Genomic DNA, 21,136 nt, shown 5'->3' with positions numbered 1-21,136 from the left:
TACCATGCTGTTTTTATTGTTATTGCTTTGTAATATAGTTTGAAGTCGGGTATCATGACACCTCCAGCATTGTTCTTTTGACTGAGTATTGCCTTGGCTATTCGTGGCCTCTTGTGTTTCCATATAAATTTAACAGTAGATTTTTCAATCTCTTTAATGAATGTCATTGGGATTTTGATGGGAATTGCTTTAAACATGTAGATTACTTTTGGGAGTATCGACATTTTTACTATGTTGATTCTACCGATCCATGAGCATGGGAGATCTCTCCACTTTCTATAGTCTTTCTCAATCTCTTTCTTCAGAAGTTTATAGTTTTCCTTGTAGAGGTCATTCACATCTTTTGTTAGGTTTACACCTAGGTATTTGATTTTTTTTGAGGCTATTGTAAATGGAATTGTTTTCATATATTCTTTCTCAGTTTGTTCGTTATTAGTATATTGAAATGCTAATGATTTTTCTATGTTGATTTTATATCCTGCTACCTTGGTATAGCTGTTGATGGTGTCTAGGAGCTTTTGAATAGAGTTTTTTGTGTCTTTGAGGTATAGGATCATATCATCTGCAAACAGGGATATTTTGACAGTCTCTTTACCTATTTGTATTCCTTTTATTCCTTCTTCTTGCCTAATTGCTCTGGCTAGGAATTCCAGTACTATGTTGAATAGGAGTGGAGATAGTGGGCATCCTTGTCTGGTTCCTGATTTTAGAGGGAATGGTTTCAGTTTTTCTCCATTAAGTATAATGCTGGCTGTAGGTTTGTCATATATAGCTTTTATAATGTTGAGGTACTTTCCTTCTGTTCCTAGTTTTCTTAGAGCTTTTATCATGAAATGGTGTTGGATCTTCTCGAAGGCTTTTTCTGCATCTATTGAGATGATCAAGTGGTTTTTGTCTTTGCTTTTATTAATGTGGTTTATTACATTTATTGATTTTAATATGTTGAACCACCCCTGCATTCCTGGGATGAAGCCTACTTGGTCATGGTGAATAATCTTTTTGTTGTGTTGTTGAATTCGGTTTGCCATTATTTTGTTGAGGATTTTTGCATCAATGTTCATTAAGGAGATTGGCCTGTAGTTCTCCTTTTTGGAGGTGTCTTTGCCTGGTTTGGGGATAAGTGTAATACTGGCTTCATGAAATGTGTTAGGCAGTTTTCCTTCCCTTTCTATTTCGTGGAACAGTTTAAGGAGGGTTGGTATCAGTTCTTTAAAGGTCTGATAGAATTCAGCAGAGAATCCATCAGGTCCTGTACTTTTCTTTTTAGGAAGACTCTTGATTGTTACTTCAATTTCATTTTGTGTTATAGATCTATTCAGGTGATTAATGTACTCTTGGTTCAGTTTTGGATGATCATATGTATCTAGAAATCTGTCCATTTCTTTAAGATTTTCAAATTTATTTGAATATAGGTTCTCAAAGTAGTCTCTGATGATTTCCTGGACTTCCTTGGTGTTTGTTGTTATCTCCCCTTTTGCATTCCTGATTTTACTAATTTGGGTTTTTTCTCTCCTCATTTTAGTCATGTTTGCCAGGGGGTCTATCGATCTTATTTATTTTTTCAAAGAACCTCAGGCTTTGTTTACTTAGAGTTATCCTGGGCAAGAACTGCCACTGCTACAAGCTTTCCCCTTTCCGAGAACACTGGGGGAGGTGACACTGCACCTGCTTTCTCTGGCTGGCTTGTTTATTTACAGTCCACATGGGAAGTGGGTCTGCCCCCCTCTCCTGTGGAGTTTTCCTACCACCACCACTTTTACAAGCTTTCCTGCTCCTAGTTGCTGGGCTGGTGCCACCACTCCTGCCTTCTCTGGCTGGCTTATTTATTTACAGTTCCATAAGGGATTGCCCCTCCCCCACCTTTGGCACTCAGGGCACCCCCCTCTCTTTGCTACGTGTCTTTTTTGTTGTTATTGCTTATTATTCAGTTTTTTTTTTTCTTTTTTCCCCGGGTGGAGGTCAGTCTGTCCAGGGGGCAATGTTGATCTGGCCCAGGGTTGTCTGTGGGAGTACTGCGTACCGCTTAGCTCACCTTCCCAAGCGGTCTGGGCGCTGGCATCTGGCTGCATGGGAGCCCTCCTGGTTTCTCCGTTTAACGTGAAGTTGGGATGCTGTGCGTGGGGTGGGGGTGTGGAGGAGTCAAAGTTTTGCCTCTTCTCGGTGGTTTTTCCTGTAATGTGTATCTCCAGTGTCTCTCCAAGATTTTACTTTAGGAAGCACGCTTTCTGCTTCCTCCCTCTAGCCGCCATCCTGGAATCCCTCTCTCTAGATTACTTTAAATATTGGCATTATTCTGTGTGTCAGGCTTGGGACAGCTGCAGTAATAAGGATGGAATGGTCATGGAGGAGGCAGCAGCGCACGTGTGTGTGTGTGTGTGCGCGCGCGCGTGCGCGCACGCGCATGTGTGTGTGTCTTGTGTGTGTTGGGTTGGGTTGGGGAAGGTTAAGAGAGAAAGAAAAGTTAGTATATATTTAGAGAAGTAGAGTTCAATCTTCCTGTAAATGTATAAGCATTCTACTCTCCACATAGGCACTAGTTTTGGGAGTCCAAAAAACTCACTGGACCTTCCTTAGAGACTGGTATGTGCCTGGCAGGACAGCTGATTGCATGAAGACACCTGTGTGGTTTGCTGAGCACTCAGGGCCTGGAGGTATCAGTTATTCATTTAGCATGCCTTTAAAAATGGTATCTCCAGAATATCAAAGCAATTGAATCATTTGAACTGAGTCCAGTTTGGTTATTCATGGGTAATTTAACAATTCTCAACAGTTAGCCACTGTGTCATAGGAATATTTTAGGCCCTCCAGCTAAGTAGAAACAGTCAAATGAAGTTAGTGTGGAAGACAGATATGTTATATGTGCAAGTGGAACTACTTAGTTTTCAAAATCTGAAATGGCAAAATTACAAAGTAAAACCAGCAAGGGTTCTAAATTCTCTTGAATGCTTGAGTTATTCAACTTAAGAAACTCAGACCCTCACATTTAGCATTTCAAACTTGCAATGGTCTGGTTTAGAATGACAACTAATCCAAGGGGTATTTATTGAGCTCCTGCTGCACTATTCTGAGTTGTCCATGGAACATAGACTTTTTTTTGTTTGTAACCTAAGAACTCCAACTTGGCAAATATTCACAGATTTGTTTTCATAAATCATTTAGCTACAGAGTCATGAAATAATATTTCTAAGGGTTAAAAATATCCAAAATTGTACATGATGTGTATGTATAAGACAGTGTCAACATATCTTCATAACTAGGCCTTAATTTTACAATAGCTAATTTTAATAATAACAAAAAGTAATCATCTGTGTACAGTTTTAAGAAGCCCTCAATACTTAACTTTTCTTTGGTGTTTTTAAGGAGAGGCGAAAATTTGGTCCCTTGGGATGGAATATTCCCTATGAATTCAATTCTGCTGACTTTTCAGCCAGTGTTCAGTTTATTCAGAATCACCTTGATGAGTGTGATATTAAAAAGGTGAGTGAAATTGTTTTTCTATTTTTATTGCTGCCCATCACATGGAGTGAACTTGCTGAGGTCTCCCCCTTTCAAAGGGACTAGTCTCTCTAACCAGCTGTGTACTGGCCCAGTCTCTCTCTCCTCCTCCTCCTTTGCACCAACACATTCACACACAACCATTCACACACCCTGAAACTGATTATCAGCACAGCGATTAAACTCAGTGTGTTAAAACAACAAAAACAAAAACAAAAACCACCATTGCCTCCCGCCTGTTGCACCCAACTGCCATAGAAAGAACACTGCATGAGGAAGGGTGTGGTCAGTTAGGCTTGTCTCTCTGACCTGCCTCGTGGCTCCTTAAAAGGGAAGCTGTATCTATCAGCTCATGAAGTCCTTTTTCATCTTAAGTCACCTCTTTTTTTTTTTTTGGCAGAGCTGGGGATTGAACCCAGGTCTTTGCACATGCTAGGCAGGTGCTCTACCTCTGAGCCATACCCAGCCCTGGCAGTCATTTCTAATAATGTTCCCTGATCGTCACTGTGTGGAGCTTTCCAGTTTTCAGAGTGCTCATATATGTAGGATGTTACTTTTGTCTTCATAGTCTATGAGGTGGGCACAGAGTGTATTATTATTGTGCCCATTTGACTGATGACGACCAGACAAGAGAGGCAGAGACTTCCTCAAGGTCACAGAGCAGAGAATGCAAATCCAGTTGTCCTTTCATTTGTACATTCCAACTCGGGGTCGGAAGTCTGGTTTCCCCATAACCTTTGGTATAGTAATGAGTCTCAGATCCTGTTTTCTGTTTCCAAGTGGCCATGGGTTATGTGAGGAACCAAATGAGTTAGGTGCTTATGAAAGCACTGTGCACGGTACATAACAAGGGCTCAGTAAATCCACTTTTGAGTCTGTCCCTCTCCTCCTTCCCATAGTAGGCCTTCAAGAGAATTATAGACTCTGCAGTATCGGTATGGGGTTGGTGAGCCATGATGAATGTTTACTTGTTCAGGGGGGAGCTCTAGAACCAAACCATCATTTTTCCCTGAAATGACAAAGGGATATTAAATTAAAAGTATGTCAGTTTGATGAAAAATTGTATTGTATGGGTTCATAATCTGTGGTTATTTATCATGTTGGTATATACAGTAATAGCTAACGTGAAAGTGCTCTTTTGAAAGGCAACTAGACTAAAAACTAAAATTTTAACCAAAAAAAAAAAAAAAAAACTAGACAAGTATCCGTGTATCTTACTCCAAATGTATCGAGGGTGTTTTAATAATGTAACTATTAATATCTGAAATATATTCCTAGTATAAGATTGCTATAGAAATTAATGAACCTTTGATGTAGTTTTAGCTCACAGACTAAGATGCCAACGGATTACACTGCAGAAAAGTTTTGTGAACAAATACTTTTCTATTTGTTCTTTTAACTGATTCCAGAAAATATATTGTTGGGAAAATACATTAAAACATTGATTACTTGATTTTCCTCTTTTCTTCACTAAACACCCCCTTTTTTTCCTTTATAATAGCTTGGCATTACTATAATGAGTATTTTAAGTGATTACAACCACAGAGTGAAAAATACTCTTCTCCCCTACTTTACATAACTGATGGGCAACAAACACTAGTGTTCAGTATTATCAATTTTTCTTTGGTAAACAGACTGTAGCAGCTCCAACCATGTAACAGTGAGAGTCATTCATAGAAGATAATGAATAATTTTAAACACAGTCCAGCTAGCCTCCCTTTTCCCGACCTTTCCTACAGAGAAAGATCTGAAATGTTTGTTCAGATTGACAGTAAATGAACCTTGTTTTTAATAAAGGGTGTGTCGTGGAGTACGGTTCGGTACATGATTGGAGAAGTACAATACGGAGGCCGAGTGACAGATGACTTTGATAAACGTCTGCTCAATTGCTTTGCTAGAGTAAGTCAATTTAGAGCAAAAAATGCTTGGAGACACATTTCATTGCATTTTCCTTTTAAATAAGAATGCTTTTTGTTTGTAATGAGTATGCCAAACTTAAGTGGGGAAAGGTATAAAGCAGAGCTACTAAAAAGGAATTAACCTAGAAACCCCCTCCCCACCATTCCATCCCCCAACAATAAATAACAACAGATCTCAAGAGTCCATGAATCCTGCCCTGCACAAGTCAACTGCGCATGCCCGGGGCTCCCCAGCACCCCGCCCCCATTCTCCATTCCCGTGTACCTCACCTACGGAGAAAACCTTTATTCCTTTGAGTACAAAACTCACAGCGCCTTCAAGCCCCAAAATAAGCGATGGGGGAACTCATCTTGATAAGTTTTCTCATTTTCTTCATTTCAATTGAAAATCGATCTTTTTACATGGCAAAAAAGTAATATACATTACCTAAGTGAGAAAAAATCAGATAGGAGAGTACAGTGATTAAATTCTTTGTATTAGGATAACTCTTTTGCTACTTTTCTGTTCAGTAATTTTCTTTCTTCCTCCCTCCTTCCGTACCTCCCTTTCTTCCACCTTTTTGCTGAACAAAATTAAAACCTTAAGGACTAAGCACCCAAGCTACTAGAGTAGTTTGGTAAACTGGGGTTGACCAGAAATCTGTTTTTTTTCTTTTAACCCTTATATAGTTTTGCAAAGTCTTATGTGGAGAAACGTGGAAAATAACAAGTGCTGGTAAGATGTGTAGAGGCAGTGCCTTAGTGCTCAGAGTTTAAAATTGGTACAGACCTCCCAAAAGCAGGACATGCTCACTGAAATCAACTATCCCAGGTAGACATAGCTCAGACCATGTCAAGAAAAAGTCTACAAATGGGTATACACAAAAATTTTCATGGCAACCTGTTTATGGAGTTGAAGGCACCCATCATGGGTTGGTTGCCCTGGAAACAGACCCCAGGGCATGACCTTGGCTGAGGTCCCTTCTGCCTGGGTGGTTCCTGGGGAGGGACAAAACTGTGAGCCCATAGTGCCAATATTCTTGACAGCTGTGGGAGTGAGTGCCTAGATCCTGAAAGAGGATCAGGTGGTGCCTCACAAACTCCACTGCAAAAGCCCAAGTGTACTCAGGGAGCAATCTCTTGGTGGAGCACAACGGAATTCCATTCCTCACTCTTCTGCCACACAAGCTGGAGGCACTTAGCTATATGAGCTGTGTGATGTGACTACCTTCTGGACCAGAATCCTACACCTGAGTGCATGTGTCCGAGAAATTTTCAGAAGGGACAAAGATACTATTCATAGCATCACTTATAGTAATGGGAAGCTGAAGACAACTTCTGTATCTGTCCAAGAAAAGAGGCAGATTAAATGTTTTGGGTGCCTGTGGTGGTACGCAATGCAGCACTTAGAAGAAACGATCCATCTGACATCTTGCTTAGATCTTAGAAATAGTGTTCGGTGCAGTTGGAAAAAATAAAATGAGAGCTATAAAGCAAGGCATGTGTATTTCACAAGAAGAAATACATATTTAAGGACATATATCACGTACATTTTAAAAGATGCCCTCAGAGGAAGGAGAGCACATATGGCTATCAGAGCCAAAGGGGCAAAAGTACAATAGAGGGGTATTGATTTATGAAAATAATAAACAACTGTGTAGAAGCTCACCTCTGTATCTAAGGTACAAAGTAGAAAACATGTCTTAGTACTTACTCTTTGTTAGAATAACTGTAGAAGTACCTAAAATTGGAGTTTGAGTAGTGGAGCCAGTGAGAAGAGCTTAACTTCACATCTCCTGCAGTATGTGCGTGCGCATGTGTGTATGTTTGTGTATTTGGCATTTTAAAGTTTTATTTCCTACCTAATTACATGTAATAATTATACACATTCATGGGGTACAGTTTGCTATTTCAATACATACATACAATATGCTCTGACAAAATCAAGGTAATTAGCATTTCCATCTTCAGGATCTATTTTCTAGAGAGCTGCATGTTGCTGGGATCAAGTGTGGGGGTGACAGGAGTGGGGGTGGATCAGGGATCACGATTAGTTCTGACCTGACTGAGTGGAGAGAGAATGGGGTGAGTTAAAAGTGGAAGGAAGGAGTTTTATTGGCTGAGCTAGAAATCCATTCTGTTTTGATCATGGGACATTTGAGATGTCTGCTAGAAATCTCAAAGATATAAAGCATTTAAATAAACCTGTACAATACAGAAAATGTATGAAATATAAACATATAGCTTAATAAATTTCCTCATAGGCTTTTTCTCCTGGTTCTGGGGATCGAACCAGTGCCTAGCTCACACTAGAAAAGCACTCTTCACCCCCAGCCCTCCTCACTACTCTAACTCTGAATATTCTGATATGCGTCCTCCATATTTCTATGCAAGCTCTTTGGGCTCCATCTTATTTTTATAGTGGTGCTGTTACTCATTATGATAATTTTTATAACCAGTGATGATTTGGACTTGCCGATTTTGACTTAGTGATATATGTGCCATTGGTTTGCATGCTGTCCTCATGTACCCTTGATCCGGTCCTGGTGGAAGGAGGGCAGCCCATTCTTGAGGAAGGGGAAGAGCATGGATAGGTACAGGGACACTGGGTCTAATTGGGGGGTGGGGGACACTAGGCCAGTTTCTTGTCACTGTATCTATATTCAGAGTGAAGAAAGAAGTAGGGTCCGTGGTTGAGGGATGTGGAGAAGTTTAGGATATTTGAAGGGGAAACATAGATGTTAATAGTTGTCTGGGAGAGATGGAGAGGGAATGTGTGATCCTAATAGTGTCTTCTGCCCTCCCCACTACAATGCATACCCCTCCATAGGAGCCATGTCTTCAGGGTCTCTGTGCCCCTCTCTCCATCACTTGGAACACACTCATGCATGTTTGTTGATAGTAAGCGACCTGTAATCTCAACATACTGAGAACTCTCTGTGCCCAGGGCTGTAGACACCTAAGACATAGTAAATTGGATACGGTTTTTACTGACATGAGAACACACCTGAAAGTGAGGTGTTTTTTGTTTTTTTCTAACACTTATATATCAGTTTTTTGAAAACATGTTTTGACTCTTCTTCTGCAAAGTCAAGTTCAAGAAAAGTTCTGATAAGCCATCTCACATTGTCCTTTGTTTTATTGAAACTGCCTTGCCCAAAGGTGCTGGAACACTGGTTGACTGGCAAAGGAGGTGGAGTATTACAAAGCCTTCTGCTGTCCACCTGAGAATAGAGTTAGCTGTGGGCACAGCAGGGAGCTGCTATGGTAATTTGTCCTCTGAGGGTTGGTGGCCAGCTAGTTCAGCTTGCACCACCTGCAGGATCTCAAGCCAGCAAGTTCCTTCCCTGGCTCCAGTCAACTGTCTCTCCTGCTCCTCTTTGTCCATGGACATTTGGAACTACCAACAACTAGTCAGTCAGACATCAACCTCCTCCCAGAGACCCAAGATTCTGCATCCCTTGGCCACTTGGAATGTGACTCAGTGCCTGGTCTGAAGCACATGGTTCTCCAGTGCACTGGCTGTCCCCTGTGACGCCCTGCCAGGTACATTTCCTTCTGTCGTCTACACCTCTGTCCTCGCCAATTATTGGCTTGTCCTTGTACTCCTCATTGTTTTCCCCCAGATCATTTCATTCCCTTCCCTCAAGACCCTTAATGACTGCAGTTCTCTGGCCGTAGCCAGCCCTGCTCCCTTACTCCCACCTGTCTGTTCTCTACCATTCCCCCTCTGCATCTCCTGCCTCTAATCCCTGCACTCATTCCTCTGTCTCACTCAGACTTGTTCCAGATGACCCCTCAGCAGCGAGAGGTGAGTTTGGGTCTCTGGTTGTAAGGTCACCACACAGAACTGGCAGCAGAAGCCCTCCTGAGTAGGCTTTAGAATCTCCGCCTCCCACAGAATCCATGACCTGTCTTCCCACTCTGGCTCATCCATAGCCTCGCTCTTCCATCTACCCAACTGCCCCACCACACCACAGCCACTTTCCCCAGCAGTGTGATACGAGCTGCCCGCCTGTAAAGTGGTTCCATTGTAAATCAGTGCCTTCAGTTCACATCCTCAGTCACTATGACTTCCAGTTTGAGACTTGTCTTTGAACTTGTTTGTTTTCTCTTTATTTTTAGAGTCTCTTCTAAAACTAGCCACTGTAAAAATTTTTCAATGTCTTATTCAAGGATGGCTGCTGTGTTAGTCAGCTTTCATTACTGTGACAAAATTACCTGAGAAAATAACTTATAAAGAGAAAAAGGTTGCTTCAGTTCATAGTCCTGGGGGTTTCAGTCCATAGTTGCTTGGCCCCATTGCTTCTGGGCCTGTGGTGCATAGAGCGTGCAGTAGAGCAAATCTGCCATCTTATGGCCAGGACATGAGAGACAGGAAGAGGGAAGGGGCTGGGGTCCCACTATTCCCTTCAAGGGCGTGCCCTCCATGACCAGAAGACCTCCCACTAGGCTCCACTTCTTAAAGGTTCTACTACCTTCCCCAAGTCCCACAGGTTTGGGTCATTCCAGATCCAAACTATAGCAACTGCTGCAGTCTCCCAAAGTAACTCCATTTAGACTTCATCTGTATTTTGACTCTACCCCAAAATAGCCTCCATGTTTGGTGAAACATGGGGATCTGTATGTGTTGAATCCAGCTGCTTGCATGTACATACATAAAGTAATGGAAAAACAGGAAGAAGCTTCATTTTGCCGTGTAGATACATGTCATCTGGCAACACAGAACACAGTGTGGTCATTTGTTATCTGCGTGCTGCAGATCCAAGGCCTTTTTACCTCCCTAGGGTGCCTTCCTGTAATTTAAGTCATCCACATCACTAAAAATCTCATCTTTCTAAATGATGACTATGTTCATAGCACTGTCTCTTTAATAACTTTTCACTGCTCCCCATTTCTTAAATTAAGTACTAGTCATCACCCTGCCATCCACAGTCATCCATAACATGACCCCACCTCACCTCTCCTGTCCTGTCTCTTACAACCATATTATGTTTACTCTAGACTTCATTACTTCTGGTGACCTGCCTCACATTTTTCCATCAGTTATTCTGATAGAAAAGTTATTGCTTCTGTGGCCTCCCCAATCCCAAATTCTCCTCTTCTCTCCCTTGATAAAGCCTTACCTGACATCCACCTGGCCATTCTTTCTTCCTGCTCTAAGCCTGCTTAGTACTTTGCTTTTTATTTCCTTCTGGCTCTTACCTTAATGCACTTTGTATTGTGGTTGATACATTAATTGGCCTGTCCCTTTTGCTGGGTCACAAGCTCCTTGAACAAAAGGACTGTGCGTCTCTCATCCTTGCATTTTGTTCTGGTTCTGAGCTCAATGTCTTGTGCACAGGAGTTGAATAGAATGGAACTAAGGTTTAAAAAAAAAAAAAAGCAACAGAGAACCAGGACACACAGTATTTCCAAGCAATCACCAAACCTAAAAAGAGCTGCAAGAAGGCTGGGGGGGAGGGGGAGAAGGAGTGGATGACGGGGAACTAGAGAAGGACTAACTGGGGCAAGGCACAGTCCCATCTCTTCCACCTCAGTTGTTTGAGTAACCCAGACATTGTGTCATCTTCTCATTATTTCCCTCCCTACTGGGAAAATCACTCTGTTAGACACCGAAGTCATTGCCTCACGCTGGCTTGTGGGTATTCAGCATCATTTTCCCCCTCTTCAAAATAAGTCTGTTCGCACCAAGTGTATATTTTTTCTCTCACTGTTTTGTTACAGATAATCAATCAATCCATATGGAATGGGGAAAGGATGTCTTGAAGCAAACCAGGTGGCTGAATGCATTTGTTTCTGGTGGACAGGGGCAGAACTTAATTAGCAAAGAAACCTGCGGGCTCCAAGTGGGAAGGGGGATGTTTGTAAGAAGTTTTTCTGGCTGTGTTCAGGTGCTCCTTGTCTTTGGAGCAAAACAGCACATGCACGGCCCCCTGGCATGGGAGAGGTGTGAGATGATGAAGATGCCCAGGGGTCCTTCTGTGCACGTGGGTGCCTCGCAGACCCTGCAGTGTGCCCCTTCCTCTGCAGGAAGTGGAATTGAGAGTTGCCACATTACTCTAGCAGGGCTGCGCTTACAACACTGCCCCCAACACCCCGTGAGCTACATCCCCAGCCCTGCTCATCTACTTTCCTCTGCGCTAAACAGAGGCCTCACAGATTGTTCTGTCTTGTGACCTCTCTCTTTTCTTCGTGTATGTGCTAATTATTCTTTCTGTGGTTTTTTAAAGATGCTTTCAAAATCAATGTTAAAAAACCCTATTAAAGTGGAAATAAGCCGACCCTTCCTCCTAATAATGGCAGTTTTCATTTAGGTGCTGGTCAATTGTCTTTCATTTCTTTTCTCACATACAGGTCTGGTTCAGTGAGAAGATGTTCGAACCTACGTTCTGTTTTTATACTGGATATAAAATCCCCGTCTGTAAAACCTTGGACCAGTATTTTGAGTACATCCAATCTCTGCCATCCCTAGATAACCCTGAAGTCTTCGGCCTTCACCCTAACGCTGATATCACGTAAGTTCTCCACATTGTTTAATTTGAAGGGCTCATCTGTAACTCAGCCTGTCAAAGACTGCATTTCATTTTTCTCTTAATCTTTCTCCTTTCCCCTCTTTTTATAAATTTTACTGTGAAAAATAATGTCACTTCCTGTCTTGCAATTACAACCTTGTCACATCTTGGCCTCCTCTCCTCTCACTAAATCCTGATGACCCGGTGTTTATGACAATATGAAAGCTCTAATTTATGCATTGTTTGTTTCTCCCCTGTCATATCACAAAACCAGTTGGTGGTGTTGGTACTGATGTTCTCCATTGATAGGGCAGTAGTCTCCCAGCTCCTTACCTCTTTCTCGAAAAATTCATTAAAAATACAACTCTCAGAAACAGAGTCTAAAAGTCCCAAGAGCACACAGAGAGGGGAGTGAAGAACTGTATTCCTTCCCAACTCTGTCTTCCATGATCTCTCTCGTCTTACTTGTTCACTTCTATCCTTCTACCAGGAACTTCCCGTGGGTCCGCACCACAGAGGCAGAAATGCCTCCCAGTCCCAAGCCCCTTCTTTGGTCCACCCTTCAGATGAGATCTTGTCCTTCCTCTCTTTGGAGATCCCTGCCCCAAACAAGACCACCTGGCTCCATGGGAAGGTTCAGGAAGCCCCAGCTCTACTGTTCCTTTGTATGGCCATTGCCTTTGTGGCCCACTGGTGGAAAAATTTATGTCTGGGAGAGGGGTTTCAGGAAGTGGATGAAACCAGGACTCCTCTGACAGATTCCTTTGTGACAAGAGTGTGGTGTGCCTCTGTCCCGGCCCCTTTCCTATGTCTGTAATTTTAATAACTCTGTGATTAGACATGGGTGTTCCCCTGGTTCTGGTTCTATGCCCTTGCTGAGGGAGCCATTGGATTGTCTTTCTACCCTGAGTATCCACTACGCCCCCTGCATGACACACACCCTGCTTGCCTCTGAATGCTTACATTGATTCCACCTCATCCATATCCTCTAATCTCACCCATGATGCAGCTCACCTTCAAATACTTGGATGTGAACAGAGACCCTTTCTGACCCTGTGATGGAACATAGCAGCTCCTTGTTGCTGGTTCTAACTGTTATGTAGAGGCTATATTAAGTTAGCTGGGAAAAGGGAAGAAGTAAAGGAATAAAAAGGATACTTCAGGGATCAGTTTGAGGATAAACTTGCACACTCTGTGAAAGAGGAAGCACTGTGAAGTGGTTTTGCTTCAGCTGAGATTTAATGTGGGTTAGACCACATTGCTTCTCTGCTCACAGCCCTCCCACTCTGTCTCACTCTGGTCAAGGTTAAAGATGACCAACATACAGATGACCTGCAACACCCAATAACATCATTGCCCCCAGACCTCAGCTCCTCAGCCCTGTCCTCCTCTCCAGCTCCCCCTAGCTTCCTGTTACTCAGGCCACTGGGCCCCACCACAGAATAATTGCATTCCCTAGAACATCTTTCCCTTGAGATATCATTGTGGCTCGCCCTTTTATCTCTTCCAGTCTTTGTTTAAATGTCACCTTTTCTTTTTTTTTTTTTCTTTTTCTTTTATTATTCATATGTGCATACAAGGCTTGGTTCATTTCTCCCCCCTGCCCCCACCCCCTCCCTTACCACCCACTCCGCCCCCTCCCTCCCCCCCCCAATACCCAGCAGAAACTATTTTGTCCTTATTTCTAATTTTGTTGTAGAGAGAGTATAAGCCATAATAGGAAGGAACAAGGGTTTTTGTTGGTTGAGATAAGGATAGCTATACAGGGAGTTGACTCACATTGATTTCCTGTGCGTGGGTGTTACCTTCTAGGTTAATTCCTTTTGATCTCACCTTTTCTCTAGTTCCTGTTGCCCTTTTCCTATTGGCCTCAATGATACCTTCCCTAGCTACCTTATATGCAAATTGCAACCCATCCCTCAACGCCTCCAGAACCTCTCCTCCTGGCCTACTTTTTCCTATAGTGTGTTTTGCCAACTGACATACTCTGTATTTTCTTTGTTTATTTGCTGTTCTCTATCAGCTATCACTTGCCAAAGTAATATAAATTACTTTGCTTCTGAAATATTTGTCCATTTTCACTCTTGTATCTTCAGTCCTACAATAGTGCCTGATGCTCAGAAAATGTTGGCTGAATCAATGACATTAAATTGTTTTGGACTATGAAGAATCTGATCAATGGGATGGTCTATGGAATGATCTTTTTTACACAAGTGGGCAGAAAGATAGCAGGCCAATATCTGTGAAATTTATGATTTAAAAAATGTTCACGTATGGGCTGGAGGTGTAGCTCAGTGGTAAATTGCCTGCCTAGCATGCAATGAGGCTCTAGGTTTGATCCCCAGCACCAAAAAATAGCAACAAAAGTCCACATAGAAGGGCTCTGAGCTTTGAATCCATCATTGGCAAGAGCTGGAGTGGCCATGGCAGCTGGTTCCTGGAGAATCTAACCCGATTGGGTTTCACAGGATCCTGTCAAAGACTATGTCAAATAAAGTTGAAACCATCTCTCCCTGGCTTAGAGGGATGGTGTTTCTCCGCCACAATTACCATAGGAAGTTGGCCACCAGCTTTGAAAAAAGATGAACCAGAGCTAGAAAAAGTCCAGAGAAATACAACTACAGGGTAGGTAGGACTGGAGGCAATGGTAGAGACAGTTTTATCTCTTGGTCTTTTATTATGAACTGTTACAAACCCTCCAGAAAGCATCAGTGAACATCCATGTACACCCCACTTAGGCTTATCAGTTAACCTTTATTCATTTGCCTGTTCTCTCTCAATCTCTCTCTCTCTTCCTCCCTCCCTCCCTTCCTTCTACTCTTCTTGTTTTCTCCTCTCCTTCCTTATCTTCTCCTCCTTCTCCCTCCTCTCTCTTCTCTTCCTCTCCTCCCCTCCTTCTCTTTTCCTCCTCCTCCCTTTCCCTGTCTCTCTGTCTCTCTGTCTCTCTGTCTTTCTCTCTCTCTCTCTCTCTCCTCTTTCCTCTCCACCTCCCATAGTAGGCTTGCTTAGTGGATTGATGAAGGAAGTGTGTGTTTTGTATAATTGTAAGCTGATACTAATAACTCCACTTGCAGTTATACTCATCAGGGTTCTTTCTGTTCTCCTCTATTGCATCTTGATGTCTCCTTTATCCCACGGGAAGAGCCCTCATTCCCAGTGATTTCAATCCATGTTCTCATGTGTTTATAGTTACTACACTGATACCATTGCCAGCAACAGATCACCGCAATCTTTTGTCCTTAAAATATATCCCATTGAGGAGATACAGAGAACTGTGTATCTCCTTGGATTATTTTTATCTTTGTGATTTTGTTATCAGCTGATACATAGTTACTTTCATTTTTTTCTGTTTGTATTACATTGTAGCTTTCCCCCATCTTTGTTACTGTTTTGAATATGTAAAGCCTGAACATGCTTCAAAAGTTACCGGTAGATAATAAAGTGTGCATAGAAAAGAAGTCTTACACCCATTCAAACCATTTCCCCCTTCCTTTACAGAGGAGCAAACACATTAGTGTCTAGTTTATCTTTACATATTTCTTTTTTGTTTATGTATATACATATATATAATCTTTTTGTCTCGTACAAAGTTACCATTACTGTTTTATATTGTGTCTTGCCTTTTCCCCTTAATAGTATCTCATAAATCACTCCTTGTCAGCTCACAGATATCTCCCTCTGTACTTTTTATAGCTGCATGCTGCCCCATGGATTCTGTGTGTCACAGTTTATTCAGTCATTCTCCTACAGATGGGCATTTAGGGTGTTTCAAGTGTTTTGCTAGCTCAGATAATTTCACAATTAGTAACTGTATGCCTGCAGTTTCTCGTGGAGTTGGAGATGTATTTTCAAGGTTAGGTGAGTGGGATCGCTAGATCAAGGTTTGGTGATCATTGCCAAAGTCACTGACATAGCACTGACCTGTCTTGCACTCGTTTGCAGTTATGAGCATGCCTATTGCTTCAGAATCTCACCAGCAGAGTATAGGTACTCATTGGAACCTCTGCCAGTGAAACAGTGAGAAATGATACCTCAGCCCAGTTTTAATTTGCTGTCTCTTATTTTGAGTGGAATTGAGCAAATTTTCACACACTTAAGGGCTGCTTAGATAGTTTGCAGTACTAGGGATGGAACTTTCTAGGCAGGTGCTCTACCTCTTGAGCCATACCCTCAGCACTTCTGCTTTTTAGTTTGTTTTTTGGCTAGGGATCCTGCTTTTGCCTGGCCTTAAACTGCAGTCTCGCTGGGACCACAGACACTGGGCCAATACTAGCTTGCCCATTTTTTTCAACAGAGCTTTTAAAATTCTTTTTTGATCTTTAAGACTTAATTACATATTAGGGATGTTTGTCATTTGATTTTCACCTTCCTTTTGACATTTTTCCTCTTGTCCATGTAGAATTGTTGTTTGTCGTTTGGTTTTACTTCTGTTTTATTTTATTTTTTTAAAATTTTTAAATATGTGCATACATTGTTTGGATCATTTCTCCACCCTGCCCCCCCACACTTCCTCCCCTCCCCTCCTCAGTTTCAGGCAGGTCCCGTTCTGCCCTTGTGACTGATTTTGTTGAAGAAAAGACATAAGCATAATAAGGAAGACAAAGTGTTTTTGCTAGCTGAGTTAAGGATAGCTATACAGAAAGATTCCTAGCATTGCTTTCATGTACACGTGGTACAACCCATGTTGATTCATCTCTAACTGATCTTTACATTGGTTCCTGATCCCCTGCTAGTGATAACCTGTCATTTTAAGGTTTCTGTATTAGTTCCTCTGGAGTGGGGACATCAGACACTTTCATGTTTTGGGTTTTCTACCTATTCCTATATCTCCAGTATGTGCTCTCCCCTTTTCTTGTGATCCGAGTCCAACAACATTGCTGCATTTGCCCTAGATCTAAAGTCCGCATATGAGGGAGAACATACGATTTTTGGTCTTCTGAGTCTGGCTAACCTGGCATCTTCCACCACTGACGAATGGATTAAGAAAATGTGGTATCTATACACAATGGAATTTTATGCAGCCATGAAGAAGAATGAAATGTTATCATTCGCTGGTAAATGGATGGAATTGGAGAACATCATTCTGAGTGAGGTTAGCCTGGCCCAAAAGACCAAAAATCGTATGTTCTCCCTCATATGTGGACATTAGATCAAGGGCAAACACAACAATGGGATTGGACTTTGAGCACATGATAAAAGCGAGAGCACACAAGGGAGGGGTGAGGATAGGTAAGACACCTAAAAACTTAGTTAGCATTTGTTGCCCTTAATGCAGAGAAACTAAAGCAGATACCTTAAAAGCAACTGAGGCCAATAGGAGAAGGGGACCAGGAACTAGAGAAAAGGTGAGATCAAAAAGAATTAACCTAGAAGGTCACACACACGCACAGGAAATTAATGTGAGTCAATGCCCTGTATAGCTATCCTTATCTCAGCCAGTAAAAACCCTTGTTCCTTCCTATTATTGCTTATACTCTCTCTACAACAAAATTAGAAATAAAGGCAAAATAGTTTCTGCTGGGTATTGAGGGGGTGGGGAGGAGAAGAAGGGGGTGGAGTGGGTGGTAAGGGAGGGGGTGGGGGCAGGGGGGAGAAATGACCCAAGCCTTGTATGCACATATAAATAATAAAAGAAAAAAAAAAGGAGTGGGGCATCTTGGTTGTTTCCATAACTTGGCTATTGTGAATAGCACCGCAATAAACATGGGTGAGCAGGTGCCTCTGGAGTAACCTGTGTTGCATTCCTTTGGGTATATCCCCAGGAGTAGGATTGCTGGATCATATGGCAGATCTATGTTTAGATTTTTAAGAATCCTCCAATTTTTTTTCCAGAGTGGTTGCACCAGCTTGCATTCCCACCAGCAGTAGATTAGGGTTCCTTTTTTCCCACCTCCTTGCCAGCACTTGTTGTTGGTGTTTTTGATGATGGCTACTCTAACAGGGGTGAGGTGGAATCTTAATGTGGTTTTAATTTGTATTTCCTTTATGGCCAGAGATGGTGAGCATTTTTTTCATGTGTTTTTTGGCCATTTGAATTTTTTCTTTTGAAAAAGTTCTGTTTAGTTCAGTTGCCCATTTCTTAATTGGTTCATTGATTTTAGGAGAGTTTAGTTTCTTAAGTTCCCTGTATATTCTGGTTATCATTCCCTTGTCTGATGTATAGCTGGCAATTATTTTCTCCCACTCTGTGGGTGGTCTCTTCAGTTTAGAGACCATTTCTTTTGTTGTACAGAAGCTTTTTAATTTTATGAAGTCCCATTTATTCATCCTTTCTCTTAGTTGCTGGGCTGCTGGGGTTCTATTGAGGAAGTCTTTGCCTATACTATTTGTTCCAGAGTGTTCCCTGCTCACTCCTGTAGTAACTTCAGTATTTCAGGTCTGATATTTAGGTCCTTGATCCATTTTGAGTTGATACTAGTACAGGGTGATAGACATGGATCTAATTTCAGTTTCTTGCAGATGGGTAACCACTTTTCCCAGCAACATTTATTGAAGAGGCTGTCTTTTCTTCATCATATATTTTTGGCACCTTTGTCAAAAATGAGGTGGGTGTGGTTGTGTAGGTTCATATCTGTGTCCTCTATTCTGTTCCACTGGTCTTCATGTCTGTTTTTGTGCCAGTACCATGCTGTTTTTATTGCTATTTCTTTGTAATATAGTTTGAAGTTGGGTATTGTGATACCTCCAGAATTGCTCTTTTTGCTGAGTATTGCCTTGGCTATTTGCAGTCTCTTGTGTTTCCAAATGAACTTTAGGGTAGATTTTTCAATCTCTGTGATGAAAGTCATTGGGATTTTGATGGGAACTGCATTAAACATGTAGATTGCTTTCAGTAGTATAGCCATTTTTATTATGTTGATTCTACTGATCCATGAGCACAGGAGATCTCTCCACCTTCTGTAGTCTTCCTCAATCTCTTTCTTCAGGAGTTTGTAATTCTCCTTGTAGAGGTCGTTCACATCCTTTGTTAAATTTACTCCTAGGTATTTGATTTTTTTTTTTTGAGGCTATTGTGAATGGAATTGTTTCCATGTGTTCCTTCTCAGTTTGTTCATTGTTGGTGTATAGAAAAGCTAATGATTTTTGTAGGTTGATTTTGCATTCTGCCACCTTACTGTTGCTGTTTATGGTGTCTAAGAGTTTTTGGGTAGAGTTTTTTGGGTCTTTAAGGTATAGGATCATATCATCTGCAAATAAGGATATTTTGACGGTTTCTTTACCTATTTGTATTCCTTTTGTTTCTTCTTCTTGCCTAATTGCTCTGGCTAGAAATTCCAGTACTACGTTGAATAGGAGTGGGGATAGTGGGCATCCTTGTCTTGTTCCTGATTTCAGAGGGAATGGTTTCAGTTTTTCACCGTTAAGTATGATGTTGGCTGTAGGTTTGTCATATATAGTCTTTACAATGTTGAGGTATATTCCTTCTATTCCTAGTTTTCTTAGAGCTTTTATCATGAAGTGGTGTTGGATCTTGTCGAAGGCTTTTTCTGCATCTATTGAGATGATCAAGTGGTTTTTGTCTTTGCTTCTACTTCTATTTTTAGGTGGACAAGTTGTGAATACTTTTGTTGTTACATCTATAACAAATGCCTCTCCTTATATCAAGCTAGAAAGGAATGGTCCATATATTCTTCCAGTACTTGTACAGCCTCATTTTGTATATTTAGCTTTTTTAACCATTTGGAATTTATTTTGGTAATATGGATAGAATCCCATCTTTTCCAAAGAGCGATCCAGCAACCCGCCATTAGTGATTTGAGATGTTTTCTCTAATGTAGAGAGACACTCCATAGGCACGGGGTCTGCTTGTTTTCTTTCTCTTCTGTAGCAGTCTGTTTCAAATTTCGAGGTTCCTTAATATGACTGTCTGGTGGGATCCCTTCATAGATCTTTTCTTCTGGACTTGTCCTAGCTCCCACTTCATGTTTATTTTTCTGTTTTCACAAATGAATGTTGACTATTGAAGCTTTTCAGCAATTGTGGAGATAATCATATGACTGTCCCCAAATATATCGAAATTTGGTGAATAATGTTAATAGATTTCCAAATTCAAATTATCCATTCATTCCTGAAATTAATCACCACTTGATCCTGATGTATTATTATTATTATTTTAATGTAGTAATAGATTATTACCAGTTCCTTGGGGATTTTTACATTGATATTCCTATGTGGTATTGATCTAGAATTTTATTATAGTGTCTTTATCAGGTTTAATTATTAATCTAACATTATATTTATTTTATAAAAATTTGATCATTTCCCAAACTCCAGTACATTTTTTTGTAGCATTGGGTACTTAAAAATTGGATAGAATTCACCCATGAAACCCTCTGGGTCCAGTGCTTTTTGATGCTGCTAGTTCTTTGCTGTCTTTCTTGTTTTTTTGTTGTCACTGTCAACAAATTTCATGCTGTGTTCTCCAAGGAAATTGCCTGTTTCATCTGTTTTCATATTTGTTTGCACAGAATTATGCAAAGTAGTCTTTATCCTGCTTGAATTAGTTTACATAAAATGGAGTCCAGATCATTCAGTGAACTTATTGTGGAATTATGGACATAACTGTACCTCTGAAAACCTTGGTCTGAAATCTGATGACAATTTGAAGCCACTCTAGTCTTCTCCAAAAGGAACATGTTAGCTGTCTTAAAATAACCAATCAGGGAAGCTGTGTTCAGTCACTTTGCTATGGTCTTGTCAATATGCACCAGTGCATATTGTATCAGTGAGAAACTGGAAAGGGAACCTGTCAATGACACACGTGAATGCCACACAGCAGCCACGGGCTTCTTTTAAACAAGGTTCTCCTGCTCTTCAGTCAGTGGGTTTCTCAGTCATCAGTGAGAAGGCACATTGGCAAAGCAACGAAATACATTGCAAAATGAAAAAGGCTGCAAAGCGTGAGTCTTGAGGTCATTCTTCAGTGTGTTGTCCAGGTAGCAGTGTGGTCAATCTTCAGTGTTTTAAAAAGTCTCCCCTTACTTTGTCTGCCTCTCAAACCACTGCCTCTGCTCCATTCAGTCATTCTCACAGTCTCTCCTGAGGAGACCTCATCAATTCCAATGGCCCTTAAAACATCTGGACACCAAATTTATGTTGTCTACACCTCTCCTCTGTGCTCCACAGTCACTTAGATGATTTCTCTGTAGTATCTACTTGAATGTCTTTCAGGCAAGCTGAATCTGTGGTTCCCCATCCTCTTTTCCATCTCAGTAGTTTCCACAGCAT

General features: G+C 41.3%; 1 protein-coding gene across 1 annotated transcript in view; it reads left to right on the top strand.

Annotated features, from left to right (window-relative positions):
* The window catches only part of Dnah8 (dynein axonemal heavy chain 8), a 343,384-nt gene that overhangs the window by 293,445 nt on the left and 28,803 nt on the right, over positions 1-21,136 (top strand). The window contains exons 86-88 of the mRNA XM_074082285.1: positions 3,361-3,477; positions 5,293-5,394; positions 11,751-11,911. Coding sequence (XP_073938386.1) covers positions 3,361-3,477; positions 5,293-5,394; positions 11,751-11,911 — 380 coding nt within the window. The remainder of the gene's footprint in view (positions 1-3,360; positions 3,478-5,292; positions 5,395-11,750; positions 11,912-21,136) is intronic.

This window comes from Castor canadensis, chromosome 8 (assembly GCF_047511655.1).
Source record: "Castor canadensis chromosome 8, mCasCan1.hap1v2, whole genome shotgun sequence".
NCBI lineage: Eukaryota > Metazoa > Chordata > Mammalia > Rodentia > Castoridae > Castor > Castor canadensis.
The sequence above is the reverse complement of the archived record's forward strand: the minus strand, read 5'-3'. Positions and strand labels throughout refer to the sequence as shown.